At 40.0% G+C, this 24,438-nt stretch overlaps 1 protein-coding gene across 2 annotated transcripts in view; it reads right to left on the bottom strand.

The window, feature by feature from the left end:
* Window positions 1-13,622, bottom strand: part of LOC105030208 (MICOS complex subunit MIC27) — a 55,146-nt gene extending 41,524 nt beyond the window's left edge. For both annotated transcript variants that reach the window (XM_020046042.3, XM_020046043.3), the window contains exons 1-4: window positions 13,543-13,622; window positions 11,734-11,832; window positions 5,067-5,171; window positions 3,749-3,803 (exon numbers count right to left, since the gene is read on the bottom strand). In XM_020046042.3, coding sequence (XP_019901601.3) covers window positions 3,749-3,803; window positions 5,067-5,171; window positions 11,734-11,832; window positions 13,543-13,569 — 286 coding nt within the window. In that variant the 5' untranslated portion in view covers window positions 13,570-13,622. The remainder of the gene's footprint in view (window positions 1-3,748; window positions 3,804-5,066; window positions 5,172-11,733; window positions 11,833-13,542) is intronic.
* Between the last annotated feature and the right edge of the window lie 10,816 nt (window positions 13,623-24,438).

The following is a 24,438-nucleotide window of genomic DNA, read 5'->3' as shown; positions in this document are numbered from 1 at the left end:
ACCAACACCTGATACTCGTTAATGGAGTTTAAATTCTAAAATGATAAATTGACTAATGAACAAATAGGTAATTGATGTAACAGTGTTTAGGGCCTACATTGAGTTTCCTTTGGATTACTTATTGTACCTTGATTTTAGTGACGTCATACATCTGTTTTCTGTCTGGATTGCCATTCTTAAGAGTTTCTTAATTTCCACCCTAATGTTGAGTTGTTGTATAGATAATGATGAGCACATTTCTACAAACTGCGAAAATATTCGATGGGTTGGACACTAAATCAAAATCTCCAGTTAACAAAGGATGTCGGCTAAATTGATAGGATAGTCTGAGGACCATAAACTAACATTTGGCCTTTTTAATGGATTACCATGAATGGGTGGAGCTCATAGTAGCAACCTTTCCCATTACATCAGAGTAGCCTATTACTAAGGGTTAAATTTGAGTGTTCAGTCTGGTCTCATCTATGGTAATTTTATCAACAAAAGCATATACAGTTTTGGGATAAACAAACATTAAGTGAAAGCTAAATATATTTTCCTCTCAATAGCTTTAATGTTGAAATGTATGATTTTGAAACCAACTGAAGTGAGGGTAGAGACCAAAAGTCATCCCCCATTGTTGATGATAGAACAAAGAAAAAGCATAAAGTTGTGATTTAAGGTTTAGCTGACCGCCACTATTTGGAATAAAAATTAATCTAACTTTGCAAATTCCCTAAAATTTAGGAGGTTATTCAAGACACTGTTTTTCATGAGGTAGTTTGGCCGTTGCCTGTAAAAATGCTAAAGTTGTTTGCTTTAGCTATGCTAATACAATTGCCCTGGTGGTTGCAACAGGTAAACCACTGCACATGGGCTGGAGTTTTTGACTCCTACAATTTAGTTGCACAGTTTATCCCCTGGGGGCCAAACAATTTAGTTAGGCATGTGCCAAGAAACTACAGGATATTATAAATGCATGATAGCCAATTTCACAGACCTGTGTGATGGTACTGTGGCAAAGACAAATTTGAGAGCTGTTTAGCTATGTGGTAAAATTTGTTAATGGGTTATATGGTTTATAATTCCTTCGCACAAGCGACCGTGTTGCACATTGATGTCTTTGTATTAGTGAATGTTCGTGTTTTTTAACTTGTTCACTTTGTTTTGATGAATATACAGGATGCAACTCCTTATCGAATGGATTATAGATCCATCCCTACTACCAATTCTCTATTTTTCATGTCTGTCCTGAAAAGATGGCCAGTGTGGGTTCAGGATGGCGCCTCCTGTAGCCTTATTTGTCATTGTTTTGCATTCACTCATGGTGTCATTTTCCATTGACTTAATGAAGTGAAGGCAGGGGGGATGTATGATATGATAATTGATTATGAATGGAAAGAGTTGAGCTTAGGGCTCAAGGCAAATCCATCACTCTGATGATGGAACTTCTGAGATCCACAAATCCAAGTTTTCAGGACTGATCTATTGTCTTCATTGTTGGGAGTTGACGGAACCAGACCCAGTGGATGAAAGTCAGATGGACTGTTGAACCACACTAATCGTTGTTTTGTAGTTATACTTTCAACAGATCAGGACATCACAACCCCTTTTCTGATGATACATCACGTCACTGACTGGACACAGACAACTGAGTGTGTGAGTACCAGCAACATGTTCAAGAAGGACTTCTACAACCACATTGGTTGAATCTGTTTCAAATCTTCCCGACCACTCACATGGCAGAACGATGACAGGGTCAGATCACTTGGCTTCACACTCCATTTATAGATGTATCGTTGACAGCGAGATGAGGAGAATCCACCTGAGTCCTGAAGGACTCCAAATACTACAGGTCAGAGTACCACGGGCCAGTTGACTGGAAAGGTCACATGGTCCCAACACAGTGGAAGACACTGTTGTGGTGTTAATCTTGATTAAGTGAAGTGTTGGAAACTCACTGTTCCATTATACACCTACACTGACTTGTTAGGACAACCAGGCAATTTGCTGGGTCCACATCACACTGACTGCAATAACTGATTTTGGAACTTTCATCACTGATGCAAGACAAAGAAAACTGAAGACAAGAACTGAAGGACACTTGATTGGAAACTAACTTCTTTCCTTACAACCTAAGATTTTCCTAAATAAACTGATATGATGATTTCATATGTATGAAGGTTTGTTTCTCGCAAGACGGGTGGGAAACTCTATACGATGACAATCCCAATATTGGACTTCGGCGTATTTGTGATGATGCTTAATTATCTACATTAAGATGGCTATCATGGTTTGTTTGGACAGTGAATTGTTCCCTATTATAGATGGTCCCTGACAAAGGTAGAGGTTTTCCCTATTTTAAAGGTTGAAATCTGTCACAGGTACAACAGGATATGCATAAGTCTTTTGTATGATTTTGTCGCATGGATCATGATACGGACAAGGGGGGTTTTGATTGTTCAATGGACTTTGGGGGAAATGTTTTAATCATGATGTCATGTTGAGTCTGGTTTTCTGCTGAACACCGTTAACACTGATAATAACCTGTTGATGTCAATGTTTCTTGACCTTTATAATCTGAGGTGGGGACAGGATTGATGTCATACGTTGAGTTATGTGTCGGAGTGTGGTGTGTCACTTGTCTTGTTTACATTCATTTTCATTTGAGGAACAATAAGACCTGATTGGTCAGATACTCATTTTGTTCTTTCATTTTAGTCATTTGTAACATATGCGTATGGGCCTTTTCTTTTCATTAGGAATTGAATTGTAATGTTTTATCAAACATGTAATGTTTTTCTTTAAATGTTTGATAGGGGGGACTGTAGAATCTGAGCATTAACAATTACAATATGAATGTACGTTTCATTGGAAGTGAATGTGCCTAGATAATGAGAACAACAGAAACCTCTCTGTTTAGATTCTCTCAGTAGGTAGCGCTCTAATGACAGGAATGTTTACGATGGCCATATGGCATGGGGGTTGACTCCTAAAAAGTTAGAAACGCCCTTAATGTATAGGCTAGCTGGTAATCAACATTACAGGGAGAAGAGATTGACTGAGATGAGATTGAGGTTGTGTAAGGAAGACCAGGTCCGTAACCTCATGAACAAGACTTTCTAATGCTGCAATAAATAATATACTTTCTCTCTCCCTTGACAAACGGGTATGCTAATTATTACAACCACTATACAAAACGGCCGATTTCTAACACCACTTAGGTTGCACAGGGATTAGCCCCAATCTTTGCCGCTCGACTCTGCGTCCAGAGGTGTGTAGGTCTTGTAGAGACCCTCTCTCCTGCTGCTTTCTGGGGGTTCTGTCTCTTGAATAGTCTGTTAACGTCCCCCTGGTTGATTGTGAATGGGCCCTGATGTTGTCAGATGTTGTCAGAACTCATTCAGGTCATTGGCAAGTTGCAGGTCATTAATGGAGTGAGGGGATTTAGGCTTGTAGTTGATAATATGTTGGAGGCCTCTCCAAACAGAAGCAGAGTCGTTGGTCAAGAACTGGTTTCTCTCCTTTTCCAAATGCAGCCGTCTGAATTTGGCAGTGAACCAGAGTTTTTCATTGTTGTAACTCACCCTGGTCTGTGTTGACCAAAAATGTCCCAATCAGTGCATTCCAGACATGCACCCAGAGCCTCTGTTACTTCACTGCTCCACTTCTTTGATTTTCGCACTTGGTATTACACTGTAATGATGACATATTTCCTTATTTTGTTTGGGCAGTGTATATTTGCTTCATTGCTTAATAATATACTCACCTAGGCCAACGATGGAGAGGTTTCCAGCTTCTACTTTTACAGAACCAAATGCACCCTGTAGAAAACACAACTCTAGTAAATATATATTCTTCTATATCACAAGGACTGATCCAAGACTTGAACCCCGGTCCAGCAATAATCATGCAAACTCCTTCAAGTACATTGTACACTAACATAAAATCTAATGTTGAAGGCTATATGTTATTAAAATATGTACATATAAACCATAAATATGATATTGTTTTTTCTGTAACACTACAGGGGAGTTACACAAACAGATTAAGCAAAAAAGAAAACTAAGAATCTCCACTGACCTTGATTTCTTTGTCCATGACTATGTGTAACCTGTGTCCGCGAAACTGGCCCTACATTTTCTAAACCATGCAAAGGTATTACCTAAATGGCATCTGAGTAAGGCAACACCATTGGTAATAGTACTAGTGAAAGTAAAAGTAGTAATAGTATCTGCATGGCTTTGGAGTAAGGCAACACTAATGGTAATAGTAGTATTAAGTGAATGGTCTCTGTGTAAGGCAACACTAATATTAATATTAGTATTACCTGAATGGTCTCTATGTAAGGCCACACTAATATTAATATTAGTATTACCTGAATGGTATCTATGTAAGGCAACACTAATAGTAATAGTAGTATTACCTGAATGGACTCTATGTAAGGCAACACTAATAGTAATAGTAGTATGACCTGAATGGTCTCTGAGTAAGGCAACACTAATATTACTAGTAGTATTACCTGAATGGTCTCTATGTAAGGCAACACTAATGGTAATAGTAGTATTACTTGAATGGTCTCTATGTAAGGCAACACTAATGGTAATAGTAGTATTTCCTGAATGGTCTCTGAGTAAAAAAAACACTAATAGTAATAGTAGTATGACCTGAATGGTCTCTGTGTAAGGCAACACTAATAGTAATAGTAGTATGACCTGAATGGTCTCTGAGTAAGGCAACACTAATAGTAATAGTAGTATGACCTGAATGGTCTCTGAGTAAGGCCACACTAATAGTAATAGTAGTATGACCTGAATGGTCTCTGAGTAAGTCAAACACAAATAGTAATAGTAGTATGACCTGAATGGCCTCTGAGTAAGGCAACACTAATAGTAATAGTAGTATGACCTGAATGGTCTCTGAGAAAGGCAACACTAATAGTAATAGTAGTATTACTTGAATGGTCTCTGTGTAAGGCAACACTAATAGTAATAGTAGTATGACCTGAATGGTCTCTGTGTAAGGCAACACTAATAGTAATAATACTACAGTAGTAGTTTTAGTAGTAATAGTAGTAGTGTTATTACCTGAATGGTCTCTCTAACTGCAGTCAATCTTTTCTGTAGTGCCCCCGGCTGTTCCTCTATAAAATGCAGCTCCTGTGGAAAGGGCAGGGGTGTGTAGATGGAAAGCTAAAGAGACAGAATGGGGAAGAGAGGAGGCTCAAAAAGCAGAATTGAGAAAACTATTTATTTTAGACTATCATGGGTCTAAGACCATAGACTGAAACATTTTTACTGAAACCAAATTATCAACAAATTAACTGATTATCTATTCAAAATGGGAAAAAGACATATCAGGAGTAGATATTAAGTGGACATGATATTATCTCGATACTTACTCAGAAAATCTCAGATAATATTCTCCCAACTCTACAAATATCGCGATTCCAGATTTACAGCTTTTTTATTATTTGACCATGCTAAACTGTTCAATTATACGTCCAAACAGCATATTCTGCCAGTATCACTGAATGCACAAATAAAACTATGTCAACCATTGTTTTTTAAGATTTCCAAGTTTTATTACCGGATTTATAAGTGAAAAATTGATGCGATTTCATGAAAAGGTAATCCACTCCATATTCATATGACATGCACTTTCTATAAAGCAAATACAGCTCTGGAAAGAATTAAGAGACCTCTGCAAAATAATCAGTATCTCTGGTTTTACTATTAATAGGTGTGTTTGAGTAAATTGAACATTTTAGGAGTGGTCTCATAATTTTTTCCAGAGCTTCAGTTGATATATAAAGTCTACACACCCTGGTTAAATTGCCAGGTTCTTGTGATGTAAAAGAATGAGACAAAGATAAATCATGTCAGAACTTTTCACACTTTTAATGTGACTTATAATGTGAACAATTCAATTGAAAAACAAACTGAAATCTTTGAGGGGGAAACATTTAAAATAAAAACTTTACAATAACCTGGTTGCATAAGTGTGCACACCCTTAAACTAATACTTTGTTGAAGCACCTTTTTTTTTACTACAGCACTATTTTTGGGTAGGAGTCTATTAGCATGGCACATCTTGACATGGTAATATTTGCCCACTCTTCTTTGCAGGGACGTCTGTCCCTGTCGTTGTCCATCTGGTCATCAATCAATCAATCAAATGTATTTAGAAAGCGCTTTTTACAACAGCAGTTGTCACAAAGTGCTTTACAGAGACACCCGGCCTTAAACCCCAAGGAGCAAACAACAGTAGTGTTGAATTTCAGTGGCTAGGAAAAACTCCCTAAGAAGGTCAAATTTTAGGAAGAAACCTAGAGAGGACCCAGGCTCAGAGGGGTGACCAGTCCTCTTCTGGCTGTGCCGGGTGAGATATTAAGAGTCCAGTTGGAATAATAAATAAATTTCCCTGGGCTAAATCCAGAGTCTATTTGATTTTAGACTAGGTCAGAAGTATGACCAGGTGGAGACTTCATCTCCTCCTAAAATTTAAAACTGGAGGAGACTGAGAAAAGTTAGTAGTGCATTCCTCATATACCCCAGCACAATGCTTCTGACCTGGATTAGGTTTTATAGACTCTGGACGCAGACCAAATGCATTAATGAATTATTAAAACTTGCACACTTAAAATTTTCTACCAGGACATACAGAAGAGGACTGGTCACCTCTCCAAGCCTGGTTCCACTCTAGGTTTCTTCCCAAGTTTCAGCCCCTTTTTGGGAGTTTTTCCAAGCCACTGTGCTTCAACACTGTTGTCGCTTGCTCCTTGGGGTTTCAGGCTGGGTGTTTGGTAAAAACGCTTTGTGACAACTGCTGATGTAAAAAGGGCTTTATAAATATATTTGATTGATTAACTGATTGATTGGCACCCTGTTCACTTTACAGATGAGAGTAGGTTCAGACTGAGCACATGTGACTAACGTGAAAGTGTTTGGAGACACCATAGTGAACATTATGCTGTCTGCAACATCATCCAGCATGACCGGTTTGGAGATGGATCAGTGATGGTCTGGGAAGGCCTGCTTTACTCTGTGACCCAGAGAACTCTAGGACCCATCACTAACAATACCCCCCGCCTCTCTATCCTACTGGACTCTGACACTACCTTGCAAAGTCTGATAATTAATGTTTTCAGTTGTTACCGGTACATGTCTACCTCGGGAACCTCACTTCTGCTATCCCTGCATTACAGTTGCACATGCACCTTGCACATTCAATAAGCCTCTTTGCACATTTAAAACTGCCATCATGCTTGCATTTTTTACAGTTGTTACATATACATGTCTACCTCGGGGACTTCATTGCTGCTATCTCTGCATTCCAGTTGCACATGCTTCCTTACTCCTTTAATTAGCCTTGATTACACATCTAGAATGTCATTTAGAATTGCCATTTGTACGCATACAACTATTATCCCACTTGTAACATTCATTATACTTAATAGTATTATCTCAATTGTAACATACACTATACTTAATACTATGATCCCACTTGTAACATACTCTATACTTAATACTATTATCCAACTTGTAACATACCTTATACTTGTACATTTTCTGCCCTCCTCTATTTGCCTTAATTGCACATTTAGTATTGCCATTTGTACTGCATTTGCCTTTATTGCACATCTATACATTCCACTTATTATATACATATACTTGTAAATACTTTTACATTTTCTGCCCCCTTCTATCTGCACTTCTGGTTAGATGCTAACTGAATTTTGATGTACTGTACTGGTACTGTTCAATGACAAAGTTGAATCTAATATTAATATCCTTGGAGAGTCACACAGACCTCCACGCGCTAGCCAACGGTACCCTGTCTGCTGTTAGGTACCGGGATGAAATCCTCAGACCCATCGTCAGAACTTACGCTGGTGCAGTGGGCCCTGGGTTCCTTGTGGTGCAGGACAATGCCCGGCCTCATGTAGCCAGAGTGTGTAGGCAGTTGCTGGATGACAAAGGCATTGATACCATTGACTGGGACTCACGTTCCCTGGAACTGAATCCTGAGAACCTGGGATGTTTGTATCGGTGCATCCAACACCACCAAGTAGAACCACAGACTGTCCAGGAGCTCACTGATGCCCTGATCCAGGTCTGGGAGGAGATCCCCCAGGACACAATCCATCGTCTCACCAGGAGCATGCCCAGACGTTGTTGGGAGTGCATACAGGCACATGAGGGCCAAACACACTACTGAGTCACTTTATGAGTTGTCGTGATGAAATTCATGCAAGTCGGAACAGCCTGTGATTTTAATTGTTTACTTTGATTTTCGGTGTGAGCTTGAATCCAGCCCTCAATTGGTTGGTGATTTTGGATTCCCTTGACCGTTGTTACGTAATTTTGTTCTCAATGATTTACACAATGCACAGTAAAGATTTTGATATTAATATATTTTGTTCAGCGAGATCCAATGTGTAATTTAAGTGTTCCCTTAATTCTTATGAGAAACGTTTCCTATAAACCCCCTCCTGCATTGCTTACCTTTACCAGTTACACGTCTGAAACACAGATATTCAAGAGAAGAAAATATTTGAAACTCTTGGTCAATGAATGGAGGAATGTGTAACGCCCCCACCCAGGAGACTGTTGACCAAAATAAATTGCCTAAACAAGAACACAGCTTACTGTTGGCCCTCACCTGTGAGAAATAAATCTTGGCTTACGCCTGAAAAAAAAGCATGTGGGGGGGCTGAGTGACCTCAGATTGACCTAAAAATATTATGTTAATAACTAAAAAACCGAAGCAGCACAAACAAAACTTTTTACAGCACAAACGGAGCACAAACGATTGAGCATAGTTTGACAACGTTTTGCGTTGGGGGGGGCCAACTTCACACAGGTCTTAAGACAAATCAGTTAACCAGAACTGCTCCCCAGGGGCCTCATTTATCAATGGTGCGTACACACTAATATGTGTGTTAACCGTGCGTACACACTAGTATGTGTGTTAACCGTGGGTACACACTAATATGTGTGTTAACCCTGCATACGCACTAATATGTGTGTTAACCCTGCATACGCACTAATATGTGTGTTAACCCTGCATACGCACTAATGTGTGTTCAGGCGGTGGCCAGACCCCAGCGGACGGCTGCTCAGGCGGGGCAGGCCACTCCTCCTCGGGCTCAGGCGGCTCAGGCCACTCCTCCTCGGGCTCCAGCGGCTCAGGCCACTCCTCCTCGGCCTCAGGCGGCTCAGGCCACTCCTCCTCGGCCTCAGGCGGCTCAGGCCACTCCTCCTCGGCCTCAGGCGGCTCAGGCCACTCCTCCTCGGCCTCAGGCGGCTCAGGCCACTCCCCCTCAGGTTCAGGAGGCACGGGCTATGGGCCGTAGAGGAGGTGTTATCAAGGCCCCCCTCGGGCACCCACTCAGCCCCCCCCTAAAAAAGGGTTTCCATAACCAGAAGAGGCCTCGGTTCTGGGGGGAACCACGGACCAGGCGTTGGGCACCTCGTCCTAATTTGCGGTGATGCCCTCTTCGGCTGGGCCTTCCCGGTCAAGGGGAAAATGTCCTTCCCCAACCGAAACGGATACCGGGCCAGCAGCTCCCTGGTCCTGGTGATCGATCGGTGTCCACACGCCTCCACGATCGCTTGCTCGATGCGCTCCTCGGAGAGAGAGAGGGGAGCTTCCAGCTCTAGCTGTCGGAAGCGCATCAAGCCGAGCATGCATTCAAGGAGGCGGCGGTTCCATGTGTTGTTCTCCTCTTTTATATCCTGCTTGTTCCGTTTTTGGTGGATCATTTCTGCCATGCGGTGCGGGAGTAAGGAACCAGGCGCAGGCAGAAGGTAGTCGGTGTTGACCATTTTTAATTAAACAAACACCGAGCACAAACAAACAACGAAAGAAAAGGGCTGACTTTAGCAGCAAAACGAATATAGGCAACAAGTATAATGACAGTTACATTCAACGGTAACGCACACAATGACATCCAACAACAACAATGATCCACACTGTGGGGAGCAGAGGGGAAACATTAAAACACATACAAACGAGATAAAAGGGACCTGGTGTGAATGATGAAGGACATGCGTTCGCATGTGACGGGAACTGAGGGTTCACGGAACGGTGGCGCTGCTGCTCACCTTACTGTGACAGATCATGCAGTGCACAATTGGAACTCTGAAAGGCCGGGGCCTCTGTTAGTCATCTGCTGGGGGTGCTTTGCAATATACACCGGAAAAGACTTGCAACATAGTCGTGGCCTGTTGGGTACACCATAACATGACCTGTTGGGTACTCCATAATATGGCCTGTTGGGTACACCATAACTTGGCCTGTCGGGTACACCATAACATGACCTGTTGGGTACTCCATAACTTGGCCTGTCGGGTACACCATAACATGACCTGTTGGGTACTCCATAACATGGCCTGTTGGGTACTCCATAACATGACCTGTCGGGTACACCATAACATGACCTGTTGGGTACTCCATAACATGGCCTGTTGGGTACACCATAACTTGGCCTATCGGGTACACCATAACTTGGCCTGTCGGGTACACCATAATATGACCTGTCGGTTACTCCATAACATGGCCTGTCGGGTACTCCATAACATGGCCTGTCGGGTACTCCATAACATGGCCTGTTGGGCACTCCATAACATGGCCTGTTGGGCACTCCATAACATGGCCTGTTGGGTACTCCATAACATGGCCTGTTGGGTACACTATAATATGACCTGTTGGGTACTCCACAACATGACCTGTTGGGTACTCCATAACATGGCCTGTTGGGTACTCAAAAACATGGAGTATTTATCATGATAGCGTAACACCGTTTTTTATTCTTTATGACAGTTTAATAGCCTTTTTAATCAATCATGACAGCTTACATACCTCTCTTATTTATCATGATAGCTTACCAAAGTTTTTTTATTTTTATGACAGTTTAATAGCCTTTTTAATTAATCATGAGAGCTTACCAAGCTCGTTTATTTAGCATGATAGCTTACCAACGTTTTTATTCTTTATGAGTGTTTAATAGTCTTTAAAATTAATCATGACAGCTGACCAACCTCTTATTTATCATGATAGCTTACCAAAATGTTTTATTCTTTATGACAGTTTAATAGCATTTTTAATAAATCATGACAGCTTACCAAGATTTTACAGAAAAATATGGGGGCTTTGTTACTGCAGCTGACATTTCATTTTCAAACACTTTTTTTACCCACAAAACTGATTTGTAATAACAGTATAGAGAATTGTTATAGAACAGTAAAACAACTGTGACAGAAGTAATATAGAAGACAAGGTACCTGAACTGTGACAGAAGTTATATAGAAGTCAAGGTACCTGAACTGTGACAAAAGTGATATAGAAGTCAAGGTACCTGAACTGTGACAGAAGTTATATAGAAGACAAGGTACCTGAACTGTGCCAGAAGTTATATAGAAGACAAGGTACCTGAACTGTGACAGAAGTGATATAGAAGACAAGGTACCTGAACTGTGACAGAAGTGATATAGAAGACAAGGTACCTGAACTGTGACAGAAGTGATATAGAAGTCAAGGTACCTGAACTGTGACAGAAGTTATATAGAAGTCAAGGTACCTGAACTGTGACAGAAGTGATATAGAGGTCAACTGTGAGAGAAGTGATATAGAGGTCAAGGTACCTGAACTGTGACAGAAGTGATATAGAGGTCAAGGTACCTGAACTGTGAGAGAAGTGATATAGAGGTCAACTGTGAGAGAAGTGACATAGAGGTCATATAGAGGTACCTGTTGAGGTGAGACCATCTCCTCCTTTGTGACCTCGCTGACTCTATAAACCCTGACAGACGCCAAGCCCAAAACGGCAGGGACAGATACCATCAAGACCTGGTGCAAACAATACAGAGACCCCTTAAATTTACCAAATGCTTTCATGTACTTACATTTTCATTCATTAACAAAAAACATTAGACACACCATAGTTACAAATAACAGGTTGGATCAGAAGGCACACCCCTTTGACAGTTGAACACATTTAATATTGTGAATTTCAAATGTTGCCTAGAATTTACCCCATATCCACCCAAGGATCTCCCAAAAACATAGCTATTCACCCAAGGATCTCCCTATATACACAGCTATTCACCCAAGGATCTCCCTACATACACAGATATTCACCCAAGGATCTCCCTAAAACACAGCTATTCACCCAAGGACAGAGCCTTTAGCCGCCATACCGAGAGGAGTGAGCATGATTTTATGCCTAGACGGCAACAACAGGGAGAATAGCTGTTGTACACAGCGCTGGCCCTAGGCGGCCACTGAGGGCCCCTGACCGTCAGGGGGGCCCAGACCGCTAGTGAGCACATTACGGGAGACCACTAGAAGAGAGGGAGTCCCGAATGCAAATTTTGCTTGAAGGCTAATCCTGGAACGGGTTGAACATTATTTTATAAATAATATATTTCTTATACAAAATTATTTCCACTCAAATCAGGGACAGACTGAGTTCCTGATTCTAACAAATATGTAGAATGATGTCTTATTCTAGCACCTGCGTTTTAGCTGCACCATTCAACTGCGTTCTCATATACAGACTTACAACATTGAAAGCTTGAGTTTGCAATAATAACCAATGAGCACACCAGTGCAATTCAGCAGCAATTATTTATATTTATTGTATCCTATCAATGGATACTGCAAATATTTTTTATAATGTGAACAATATCAATCAGAGGAATTAAAAATAGTTAACAGAATCAGCTTCTGACAATGTTAGAGAAATACGAGTAAGGACTTTGGCAAGCTGTAGCATAACCGATAACATTAAAGTAGTAAAATAAAATGCAAACTGAATAAATCAAAGTGGTACACTCCAGACATACATTATTTGAATGTTACATTTCCTAAATAAAAATACATTTCTATGTTAAAAATAACACACACCAATAGATTGTCATAAAAAAAGAAATCCAACTTCAACACAACCGGCAGAAGTAGTTAAAAACACATTCATTATAGCATATAAGTGTTTACTTATTGAACTGTTTACGGTGGTGAGACAACTATGTTAGGCTATTCTATCAAAGCTTGGGATGTTATCCCTGCTCTGTATGTATTTTACGTGTCATCGTTAAACTGCCATTCTTCACCCATCTGTGAGAGACAGAAATTAGGTATTTATTCTAAGGCAGGGTTGGTATCACAAATAAGGGAAACCCAACATATCAATAGTTTCTAGCTGATATACGTTATGCCAGTTAGCCAGGTACCGTTAGCCCATTTAGCTAGTAAATTAGAGACCGTATTGTGTCGCTGCGAATAGCAAACGATGAATATTTTTCTTTATAACCACATTTGATGTAAGGGTAATGTTTCCGCAATACTTCGACAGAGAAGGTACATGGCTATTACCCCTCTGGATAGATCATATCAGTGTGGCTAATAAGCTATGAAGGAACTTCTTCGTATAATTGAGTTGGCTACTAGCGAATCTGCTTGTTACACTGTTGTCAGCAGAATCCAGAACTTAGAGGAAACCGTAATTCATCAGACCAAACAAATACAAATACACAAAAACGAATCTGCAACAATCACCTTGGCCGCCATGACAGTCGATAACATCAGCGTCTTGTATCAGCGTATTGTGAGCAACATTAAAAAACACTTCCGGGTCACGAACGTTTGTACATTTTCTAAATTAATGAGATTAACGTATTACTTCAAAACTGACATAAATTGAGTTAATAATTGTTTAAGAAAATGTGACTCTCAAAACATTGACAAAAATTCAAATATGATCATATTTAAGAGTAATTTCAATAAAAAGGGGGTATTAAAACACGTTCCCAGGGCGAAATTCAGACAATGCCAATGACTGAATATGAAATACATATTGTTTCATAGCTCATAAACTATTGAATATTCCACAAAAAAGCAATGTAGGAAATGTTAAGGAGAGTGTGTAGAGTAAGACAAACCTGTCTAATCATGGGGAAAGGATGCGCTACATCTAGCAACACAATATTTCCACACCCTCTTTTTCCACAATTTAACTCTATGGATATGAAATACATATTGACTCATGCAGAAAAAACTATTCTATATGCCGCAGTGAATGTATTGTAGGAAATGTTCAGGAGACTATATAGAGTGATTATGCAAAAAAATCAAGGGGCACTGTGTATTTGCAATTGTTGCTGGAATTTTACTCCGCCCATACCATTGGCCACATTCCAAATTGCTGAATAGCCTTCAATTTAGATCCATTATTCCTTGTGTTAAGGGAAGTGATAAACACCACTTTACTTGGTGATTAAATAACAATTCAGCCAATGATCTAATATAGTTGTCAATTACTTGTATTAACTGGTCATTAGCCTGCTGTACCACCTTTAGAGATGTAGGTGAGCCCAAAAAATTGTTTACAGTTTTATACTGTATAGATAAGCAAAATATTTTTTACAACAAAATCGCATCATACCCAATTTCCATACTAGAACAAGTTAAACTTTATCAACTCTATAAGAAGGATATATTTAATTACAAATACATTCAAGCCATAACTTAATTTGAGAAAAACAAACATTTATTTGTCCGTATATTGAAAGATACATGTTTCAATTGAGAAATAGGAAAGCTTGTATTGTATGTGATTATTCAGTTGGGTTTGTGGACTGTATAGAAAATAATAACACTTTATAATCTTCTTGCTTGGGTCTCAGAGCCTTGATGGTCCGGTACCACCTGTCAGATGGTAACAGAGTAGATGTCTTGGATGTCCTTATGTAAGATTAGGGGCAGGATATCAGCACCTGAATTACAACAAACATTCTGGTTGTCAATAATCAGCAGTTTGTGAGCAAAATTAAAAAAGGCCAAAATCCACAAAAATCTGGAATATTTCAAAATAGTTGCTGACGTATTAGTAAAAAAGTTTAATAAACTGAATTCAGTAATGGTTAAAGAAACTAAAACAATCTAAACATTATTAATATTTGTTTATATTTAAATTACATTTCAATAAAATGTATGTTTTAAAACATGTTACAAGGTCAAACATTCAGTCGAAGAAAATCACTGAATATGGAATACATATTGCCTGATAGTGTAAAAACTGTGAAACTAAAAAAAAGTGCCACAGTAAATGTATGGTAGTGTGAAGATTCAAAATGTAATATCAAATTATCTAGCTGTAACGAATGACACAGCAAGCTCAGGATGCAAGTGCTCAAAGAAAGGTTTTAATAAACAAATACTTCAGCGAACACAAAACACGCCTTGGAGCGGTATAACGAACAGGCAATGGGGTCAACAACTGAGACAGAGAGTGACATGGGTTATGACCGAAACAATACACAACAATTAATCCGTGAAAGAGGTGTACCTAAATAGTGGTGAAAAACAAACGTAACAGGTGCACTCAATAAACAGGAGACGACAATCGTGGCAACTGGGAAACTGTGGGATGGGGCGTGCTGTGTCGGGAACCGGAGGACTGTGATCATTGCAGTACCGACGTGACAGGCGTGACACTAGCAACACAATATTTTTGTGCCCATACAATGTAACAAACTTTACATGGTATTTACAGTGGGGAGAACAAGTATTTGATACACTGCCGATTTTGCAGGTTTACCTACTTACAAAGCATGTAGAGGTATGTAATTTTTATCATAGGTACACTTCAATTGTGAGAGAGGGAATCTAAAACAAAAATAAAAAAAATCACATTGTATGATTTGCAAATCATTTGCATGACATAAGTATTTGATCACCTACCAACCAGAAAGAATTCCAACTTTCACAGACCTGTTAGTTTTTCTTTAAGAAGCCCTCCTGTTCTCCACTCATTACCTGTATTAACTGCACCTGTTTGAACTCGTTACCTGTATAAAAGACACCTGTCCACACATTCAATCAAACAGACTCCAACCTCGCCACAATGGCCGAGACCAGAGATCTGTGTAAGGACATCAGGGATAAAATTGTAGACCTGCACAAGGCTGGGATGGGCTACAGAACAATAGGCAAGCAGCTTGGTGAGAAGGCAACAACTGTTAGCGCAATTATTAGAAAATGGAAGACGTTCAAGATGACGGTCAATCTCCCTCGGTCTGGGGCTCCATGCAAGATCTCACCTCATGGGGCATCAATGATCATGAAGAAGGTGAGGGATCAGCCCAGACCTACACAGCAGGACCTGGTCAATGACCTGAAGAGAGCTGGGACCACAGTCTCAAAGAGAACCATTAGTAACACAATATGCCGTCATGGATTCAAATCCCTGCATCAAGGGGCGGTAACCCTCGAACACCCTGGTGGACACCGGTGGTCAGGGAAGCTGTCCGACTGAAGAAGGAGGCCTTCCAGGATATGTTTTCCCGGAGGACTCCGGAGACGGTTGAAGTGTACCAACAGACCCGAAGGCCTGCGACCTCTACTGTGAAAGAGGCAAAACAGCGGGTGTGGGAGGAGTTTGGGGAAGCCATGGAGAAGGACTTTCGGTCGGCACCAAGGTGTTTCTGAAAAACCGTCCGCCACCTCAGGAGTGGAAAACGGGGAACTATCCAAGCTGTGTACAGTTTAGGGTGGGACACTGTTGACCTCAACTGAGGAGGTAATTGGGCGATGGAAGGAACACTTTGAGGAACTTCTAAATCCCACTAATATGCCCTCTATAGTGGAGGCAGAGCTGGAGGCTGATGGGGAAGCATCGTCAATCTCCATGGCAGAAGTCACTGAGGTAGTCAAACAACTCCACAGTGGCAAAGCTCCGGGGATTGATGAGATCCGTCCAGAAATGTTGAAAGCATTGGGTGTGGAGGGGATGTCTTGGATGACACGCCTCTTCAACATTGCGTGGGAGTCAGGGAAAGTGCCATAGGAGTGGCGGACCGGGGTGGTGGTTCCCCTGTTCAAAAAGGGGGACCAGACGGTGTGTGCCAATTATAGGGGTATCACACTTCTCAGCCTCCCTGGGAAAGTCTACTCAAAGGTACTGGAAAGGAGGGTTCGGCAGATAGTCGAATCTCAGATTGAAGAGGAACAATGCAGATTCCGACCAGCTCTTTACGCTTGCAAGGATCCTGGAGGGGGGCTGGGAATATGCCCATCCAGTCTACATGTGTTTTGAGGATCTGGAGAAGTCCCCGGGAGATACAGTGGGAGGTGCTGCGGGAGTATGGGGTGAGGAGGTCCCTTCTAAAGGCTATCCAATCCCTGTACGTCCAAAGTGAGAGCTGTGTTCGGGTTCTCAGTAAGTCGGACTCATTCCAGGTGGGGGTTGGCCTCTGCCAGGGCTGCGCTTTGTCACCAATCCTGTTTGTAACTTTTATGGACAGGATATCGAGGCGTGTTGGGGTGGGGGTTGCAGTTCGGTGGGCTGGGGATCTCATCGCTGCTTTTTGCGGATGATGTGGTCCTGATGGCATCATCGGTCTGTGACCTTAAGCACTCACTGGACCGGTTCGCAGCGGAGTGCGAAGCGGTAGGGATGAGGATTAGCACCTCTAAAACTGAGGCCAGGGTTCTCAGCAGGAAACCGATGGAGTGCCTCCTCCAGGTAGGGAATGAGGTGTTACCCCAAGTAAAGGAGTTCAAGTATCTCGGGGTCTTGTTCGCGAGTGAGGGGACAATTGAGCGGGAGATTGGCCGGAGAATCGGAGCAGCAGGGGCGGTGTTGCATTCACTTTACCGCACCGTTGTGACGAAAAGAGAGCTGAGCCGGAAGGCAAAGCTCTCGATGTACCGGTCAATTTTTGTTCCTACCCTCACCTATGGTCATGAAGGCTGGGTCATGACCGAAAGAACAAGATCGCGAGTACAAGCGGCTGAAATGGGTTTTCTCAGAAGGGTAGCTGACTTCTCCCTTAGGGATAGGGTGAGATGCTCAACCATCTGTGAGGAACTTGTAGTAGAGCCGATGATCCTTTGCGTCGAAAGGAGCCAGCTGAGGTGGTTCAGGCATCTGGTAAGGATGTTCCAGGCACGTCCAGCTGGGAGGAGACCTCGGGGTAGGCCCAGGTCTAGGTGGAGAGATTATATTTCGACACTGGCCTGGGAACGCCTCGGGATCCCCCAGTCAGAGCTGGCAAATGTGTCTCAGGAAAGGGACATTTGGGGTCCCCTGCTGGAGCTGCTGCCCCCGAGACCCTATACCGGATAAGCGGATGAAGATGAGAGATGAGATGAGATTCAAATCCTGCAGCGCACGCAAGGTCCCCCTGCTCAAGCCAGCGCATGTCCAGGCCCGTCTGAAGTTTGCCAATGACCATCTGAATAATCCAGAGGAGGAATGGGAGAAGGTCATGTGGTCTGATGAGACAAAAATAGAGCTTTTTGGTCTAAACTCTACTCGCTGTGTTTGGAAAAAGAAGAAGGATGAGTATAACCTCAAGAACACCATCCCAACCGTGAAGCATGGGGGTGGAAACATCATTCTTTGGGGATGCTTTTCTGCAAAGGGGACAGGACGACTGCACCATATTGAGGGGAGGATGGATGGGGCCATATATCGTGAGATCTTGGCCAACAACCTTCTTCCGTCAGTAAGAGCATTGGAGATGGGTCGTGGCTGGGTTTTCCAGCATGACAATGACCCGAAACACACAGCCAGGGCAACTAAGGAGTGGCTCCGTAAGAAGTATCTCAAGGTCATGGAGTGGCCTAGCCAGTCTCCAGACCTGAACCCAACAGAAAATCTTTGGAGGGAACAGAAAGTCCGTATTGCCCAGTGACAGCCCCGAAACCTGAAGGATCCGGAGAAGGTCTGTATGGAGGAGTGGGCCAAAAATCCTGCTGCAGTGTGTGCAAACCTGGTCAAGACCTACAGGAAACGTATGATCTTTGTAATTGCAACCAAAGGTTTCTGTACCAAATATTAAGTTCTGCATTTCTGATGTATCAAATACTTATGTCATGCAATACAATGCAAATTAATACAATACAAATTAATACAATGTGATTTCCAGGATTTCTGTTTTAGATTCCGTCTCTCACAGTTGAAGTGTACCTATGATAAAAATTACAGACTTCTACATGCTTTGTAAGTGAAAACCTGCATAATCGGCAGTGTATCAAATATTTGTTCTCCCCACTGTATATGGGGCACAGTGTTATGGCAAATGGCTACAAGACTGTGTATGAAATACATACACTCATCGAAAGGATTATTAGGAACACCATACTAATACTGTGTTTGACCCCCTTTCGCCTTCAGAACTGCTTTAATTCTACGTGGTATTGATTCAACAAGATGCTGAAAGCATTCTTTAGAAATGTTGGCCCATATTGATAGGATAGTTGATGGAGATTTGTGGTATGCACATCCAGGGCACGAAGCTCCCCTTCCACCACATCCCAAAGATGCGCTATTGGGTTGAGATCTGGTGACTGTAGGGGCCATTTCAGGACAGTGAACTCATTGTCATGTTCAAGAAACCAATTTGAAATGATTCGAGCTTTGTGACATGGTGCATTATCCTGCTGGAAGTAGCCATCACAGGATGGGTACATGGTGGTCATAAAGGGATGAACATGGTCAGAAACAATGCTCAGGTAGGCCGTGGCATTTAAACGATGCCCAATTGGCACTAAGGGGCCTAAAGTGTGCCAAGAAAACATCCCCCACACCATTACACCACCAGCCTGCACAGTGGTAACAAGGCATGATGGATCCATGTTCTCATTCTGTTTATGCCAATTTCTGACTCTACCATCTAAATGTCGGCCCATTCTCCTCTGACCTCTAGCATCAACAAGGCATTTTCGCCCACAGGACTGCTGCATACTGGATGTTTTTCCTTTTTTACACCAATCTTTGTAAACCCTAGAAATGGTTGTGTGTGAAAATCCCAGTAACTGAGCAGATTGTTAAATACTAAGACCAGCCCGTCTGGCACCAACAACCATGCCACGCTCAAAATTGCTTAAATCACCTTTCTTTCCCATTCTGACATTCAGTTTGGAGTTCAGGAGATTGTCTTGACCAGGACCACATCCCTAAATGCATTGAAGCAACTGCCATGTTATTGGTTGATTAGATAATTGCATTAATGAGAAATTGAACAGGTTTTCCTAATAATCCTTTAGGTGAGTGTATATTGCCCTATGAAGCAAAAACAATTCTACACGCCACAGTAATTATACCCTAGAGAATACTCAGGAAAGTGTTTACTTACCAAATAAAATTCAACACTATATTTTCCATACCATCATTAGACCCCCAATGCAATACACTATAATACATGGGAAGCATATTGCCACATAGCACAAAAACTATTCTACATGCTGCAGTGAATATACCTAGAAACGGTTAGGGTTAGGGTTAGGTTTATTGTTTCAAGAAAGAGGATCAGGTTTCAGTGTACAGTATTCCTTTCATTGAAGTCAAAGTTGTACAATTTATGTTTACAATCTGTATATATACAGCACCGGAAAAACAAGAGACCACTGCACCTTTTTCTTCCAAAAGGAAGGTTTTGAGTGAGGAACAGAAGCGTTCAATTTGCAGTGGTCTCTTAATTTTAATACTTCTCACTCAAAACCTTCCTTTTCAACTTTTTTGGTAAGGAAAGAAAAAGGTGCAGTGGTCTCTTAATTTTAATACTTCTCACTCAAAACCTTCCTTTTCAACTTTTTTGGTAAGGAAAGAAAAAGGTGCAGTGGTCTCTCTATTTGTTCAAGGGCTGTATATGTATGTTTGTATATATTTACAGATTGTATATATAAATATACATATATATATATATATATATACATATACATATATATATATATACCGTGGGTATAGAAAGTCACCACCCCCTTTTAAAATGTTCTCCTTTTCTTACCTAACAGCCTGAAATGAAAACACAAATAAATTTTCAATCTTTATTTACGTACAGTAACTCACAATATCCAAGTGAAAAAATACTAAATCTAAAAAGCTCTGAAAATTAATTAATTAGTTAATTAAAATTAAAACAGTAAAATACCGTATTTGGATAAGTTAAGCTCCTTCATAGTTGCCAGTGAAGCCTCTCTGATCAGTGTCCTCGTTGCCCGATTATCCAGTTTGGAAGGACAGCCTGATCTATTCAATGTCTTGGTGGTGCCACATGCCTTCCACTTCTTAATTAGGTTCTTAATTGTGTTCAAAGGGATAGAAAAAGCCTTTGATCTTTTTTATATCCACCCCCTGACCTGCACCTTTCCACAACTTTATATCTTAAATTTTTGGGAAGTACCTTTCCACCCATAGTAGATTCTTTGCTGTGAATTATACTACTAAATAGTGGAGTCCTTTATGAACAAATGCTTTTATTCTGAACTAATCAGAATCACTACAATATATCACATTGGGAAGCCATTGTTATTCATTTGTGATCTGAATGGTGGTTGGTTACACATCAGCAAGTTTGCAATTGCAATTTCAAGGGGAGGTGTTCACTTTTCCAAATAGGGTATTTTACTGTTTTAATGCTAATTAACTTTTAGACTTTTTAAGAATTTTATTTTCACTCAGATATTGTGAGATACTGTGTGTAAAGAAAGCCAGGAAAAGTATGAGAATTTAGTGTGTTTTCATTCAGGCTGTTAGGCAACAAAAGTCGAAAGTTTTGAAAAGGGGAGGTGACTTTCTATACTCAGTTTTTATATTTATATACTGTATATATATATATGTGTGTGTGTGTGTGTATGTGTGTGTGTATGTATATATATATATATATATATATATATATATATATATATATATATATATATATATATATATATATATATATATATATATATATATATATATATATATATATATATATATATATATATATATATATATATATATATGTATATATATATATATATATATATATATATATATATATATATATATATATATATATATGTATATGTGTTTGTGTGTGTATGTATATATACAGCTCTGGAAAAAATGAAGAGACCACTGCACCTTTTTCTATCCTTTCCAAAAAAGTTGAAAAAGAAGGTTTTGAGTGAGGAACAGAAGGGTTCAAATTAAGAGACGACTCCAAATTGAATGATTCTGTTCCTCAGGAAAGAAAAAGGTGCAGTGGTCCAGAGCTATATATATATATACACACACATACACATACACACACACATATATATATATATATCATAAACATGAAATCGAAAAAAGGCTATGTCAGGAAGAATAAAGGTCATTAGTTTCTTTTTAACCTCATATTTTGTGATTTAATGTAGAGAATAACAGTTAGATAAAAATACTATTCTTGAAAAAGAGCAATATGTTCCTTTTTTAATGTCGCAGTGCAACTTACGTCTGACACACCTGTGCAATGTGAGGTAATGTGAGGTGTACACCCCTGTTAGAACACTCAGTGATATCTTCTATTCCTCCACCCTTCTAGAACAAACAGTTGTATCTTTCATCCTTCTACCATTCTAGAACACACATTAGTATTCTCTGCCCCTGTTAGAACACACAGTGGTATGTTCCATCCCGCCACTGTTCTAGAACACACAGTGGTATTCTCTACCCCAGTTAGAACACACAGTGGTACGTCCCGTCCCTGTTAGAACACACAGTGGTGGGTCCCATCCCTGTTAGAACACACAATGGTATGTCCTATCCCGCCACCATTCTAGAACACAGAGTGGTATTCTCTACCCCTGTTAGAACACACAGTGGTATGTCCCATCCTTGTGTCTAAAACCAGAACGACACAACTGTGTCTAAACATTAATAAATGGTTACAATAATGCATTTTCTATGTCACCAAAACAGATAAAACAACAAAGAAGATAAACAACTGAGAGAAAGCAGGCAGGGAGTGACATTTTACATAATTTAACAAATAATATGACATCCATCGTGAAGATGTATGTGATGTGAACAATTAATAGATAGGAAGTCTATAGTAAATCTATACATGGTTTAAACAAATAAATATGAAATAAATACCTGTAGTTTATACATAGCAAATATATACTTGGTGTTAACAAATTGGTATGAAATACATACCTTTAGTAAATAAATAGTAAATATATACATGGTGTTAACAAATAGGTATGAAACAAATACCATTAGTACATACATAGTAAATATATACAGGTAAATGGTGTTAACAAATAGGTATGAAATGCAAACCTTTAGTAAAAACATATTGAATATAAACATGGTGTTAACAAATAGGTATGAAACACATTTTGTAAATACACAGTATTGCCGCTGACAGTGTGACTAGGTCAGCTCCTCATCCATCCATCTACCCATCCACCAATCCATCCATCTACCCCTCCACCAATCCATCCATCTATCCATCTAGCAATCAATCTATCCATCTATCTATCTATCTATCTATCATCCATCTATTTATCCATCCATATATTTATCCATCCATTTATTTATCCATCCATATATTTATCCATTCATTTATTTATCCAGCCATATATTTATCCATTCATTCATTTATTCATCCATCCATCTATTTATCCATCCATATATTTATCTATCCATATATTTATCCATTCATTTATTTATTCATCCATATATTTATCCATCCATGTATTTATCCATTCATTTATTTATCCATTCATTTATTTATCCATCCATATATCCATCCACCCATCCATCCATTCATATATCCATTTATCCATCCACCCATAAATCTATCCATCCATTCATATATCCATTTATCCATCCATCCATTCATATATCCATTTATCCATCCATCCATTCATATATCCATTTATCCATCTATTCATATATCCACCCATCCACCCATATATCCATCCATCCATCCATATATCCATCCATTCATTCATCTATCAATATATCCACCCACCCACCCATCCATCCATTCATATATCAATTTATCCATCCACCAATATATCCATTCATCCATTTTACATACATCAATCATCCAGAAAATAAATAATACTTTAAATCAGAAAAATTAAATAATATGTGGGTTTAACAGTACTGGTGCATATTTCATGTGCTATAAAAATATATTGCAGTCAAGAGAAAAAAATACAATTCATCAACTGCTTGACCCTGATCCATGCACATCACAGCCGGAGTCCTGTGCAAACACAGGCTATAGTTTTCACTCCCTGATGGTTTCCTCCCAGACTAACAGTCAGCTGAAAGATCTAAATTTGTTTTACATTAGATATAATACACTATTTAACTCTCAGTTTGGATCCCCTTAAGAGTTATGGTAAAAAAACGAAAAGCCAAGCAAATCTGTTCCCTTGTTTAATACATTCCCCATAACTTTCTTAATCCGTTACCTCAGCCTTTTTATTAATTCCCCAAAACTTTCTTAAATTAATTTTCTATTTTTCTTTTATTAATTCTATTTTTTTAAGTATAAAATTCCTTAGATCTCACATGCTGAGCAGACATTTGAGAGTCTTTTTGCAAAACATTTGTGTGTTAAGAAATTTAGTGTAACATTTGCATGTACAGTATCTCAAAAAGTGAGTACACCCCTCACATGTTTG

The sequence above is a fragment of the Esox lucius genome, chromosome 4 (assembly GCF_011004845.1).
Source record: "Esox lucius isolate fEsoLuc1 chromosome 4, fEsoLuc1.pri, whole genome shotgun sequence".
NCBI classification, from domain to species: domain Eukaryota; kingdom Metazoa; phylum Chordata; class Actinopteri; order Esociformes; family Esocidae; genus Esox; species Esox lucius.
This window is presented reverse-complemented; position numbering and strand designations above follow the sequence as displayed.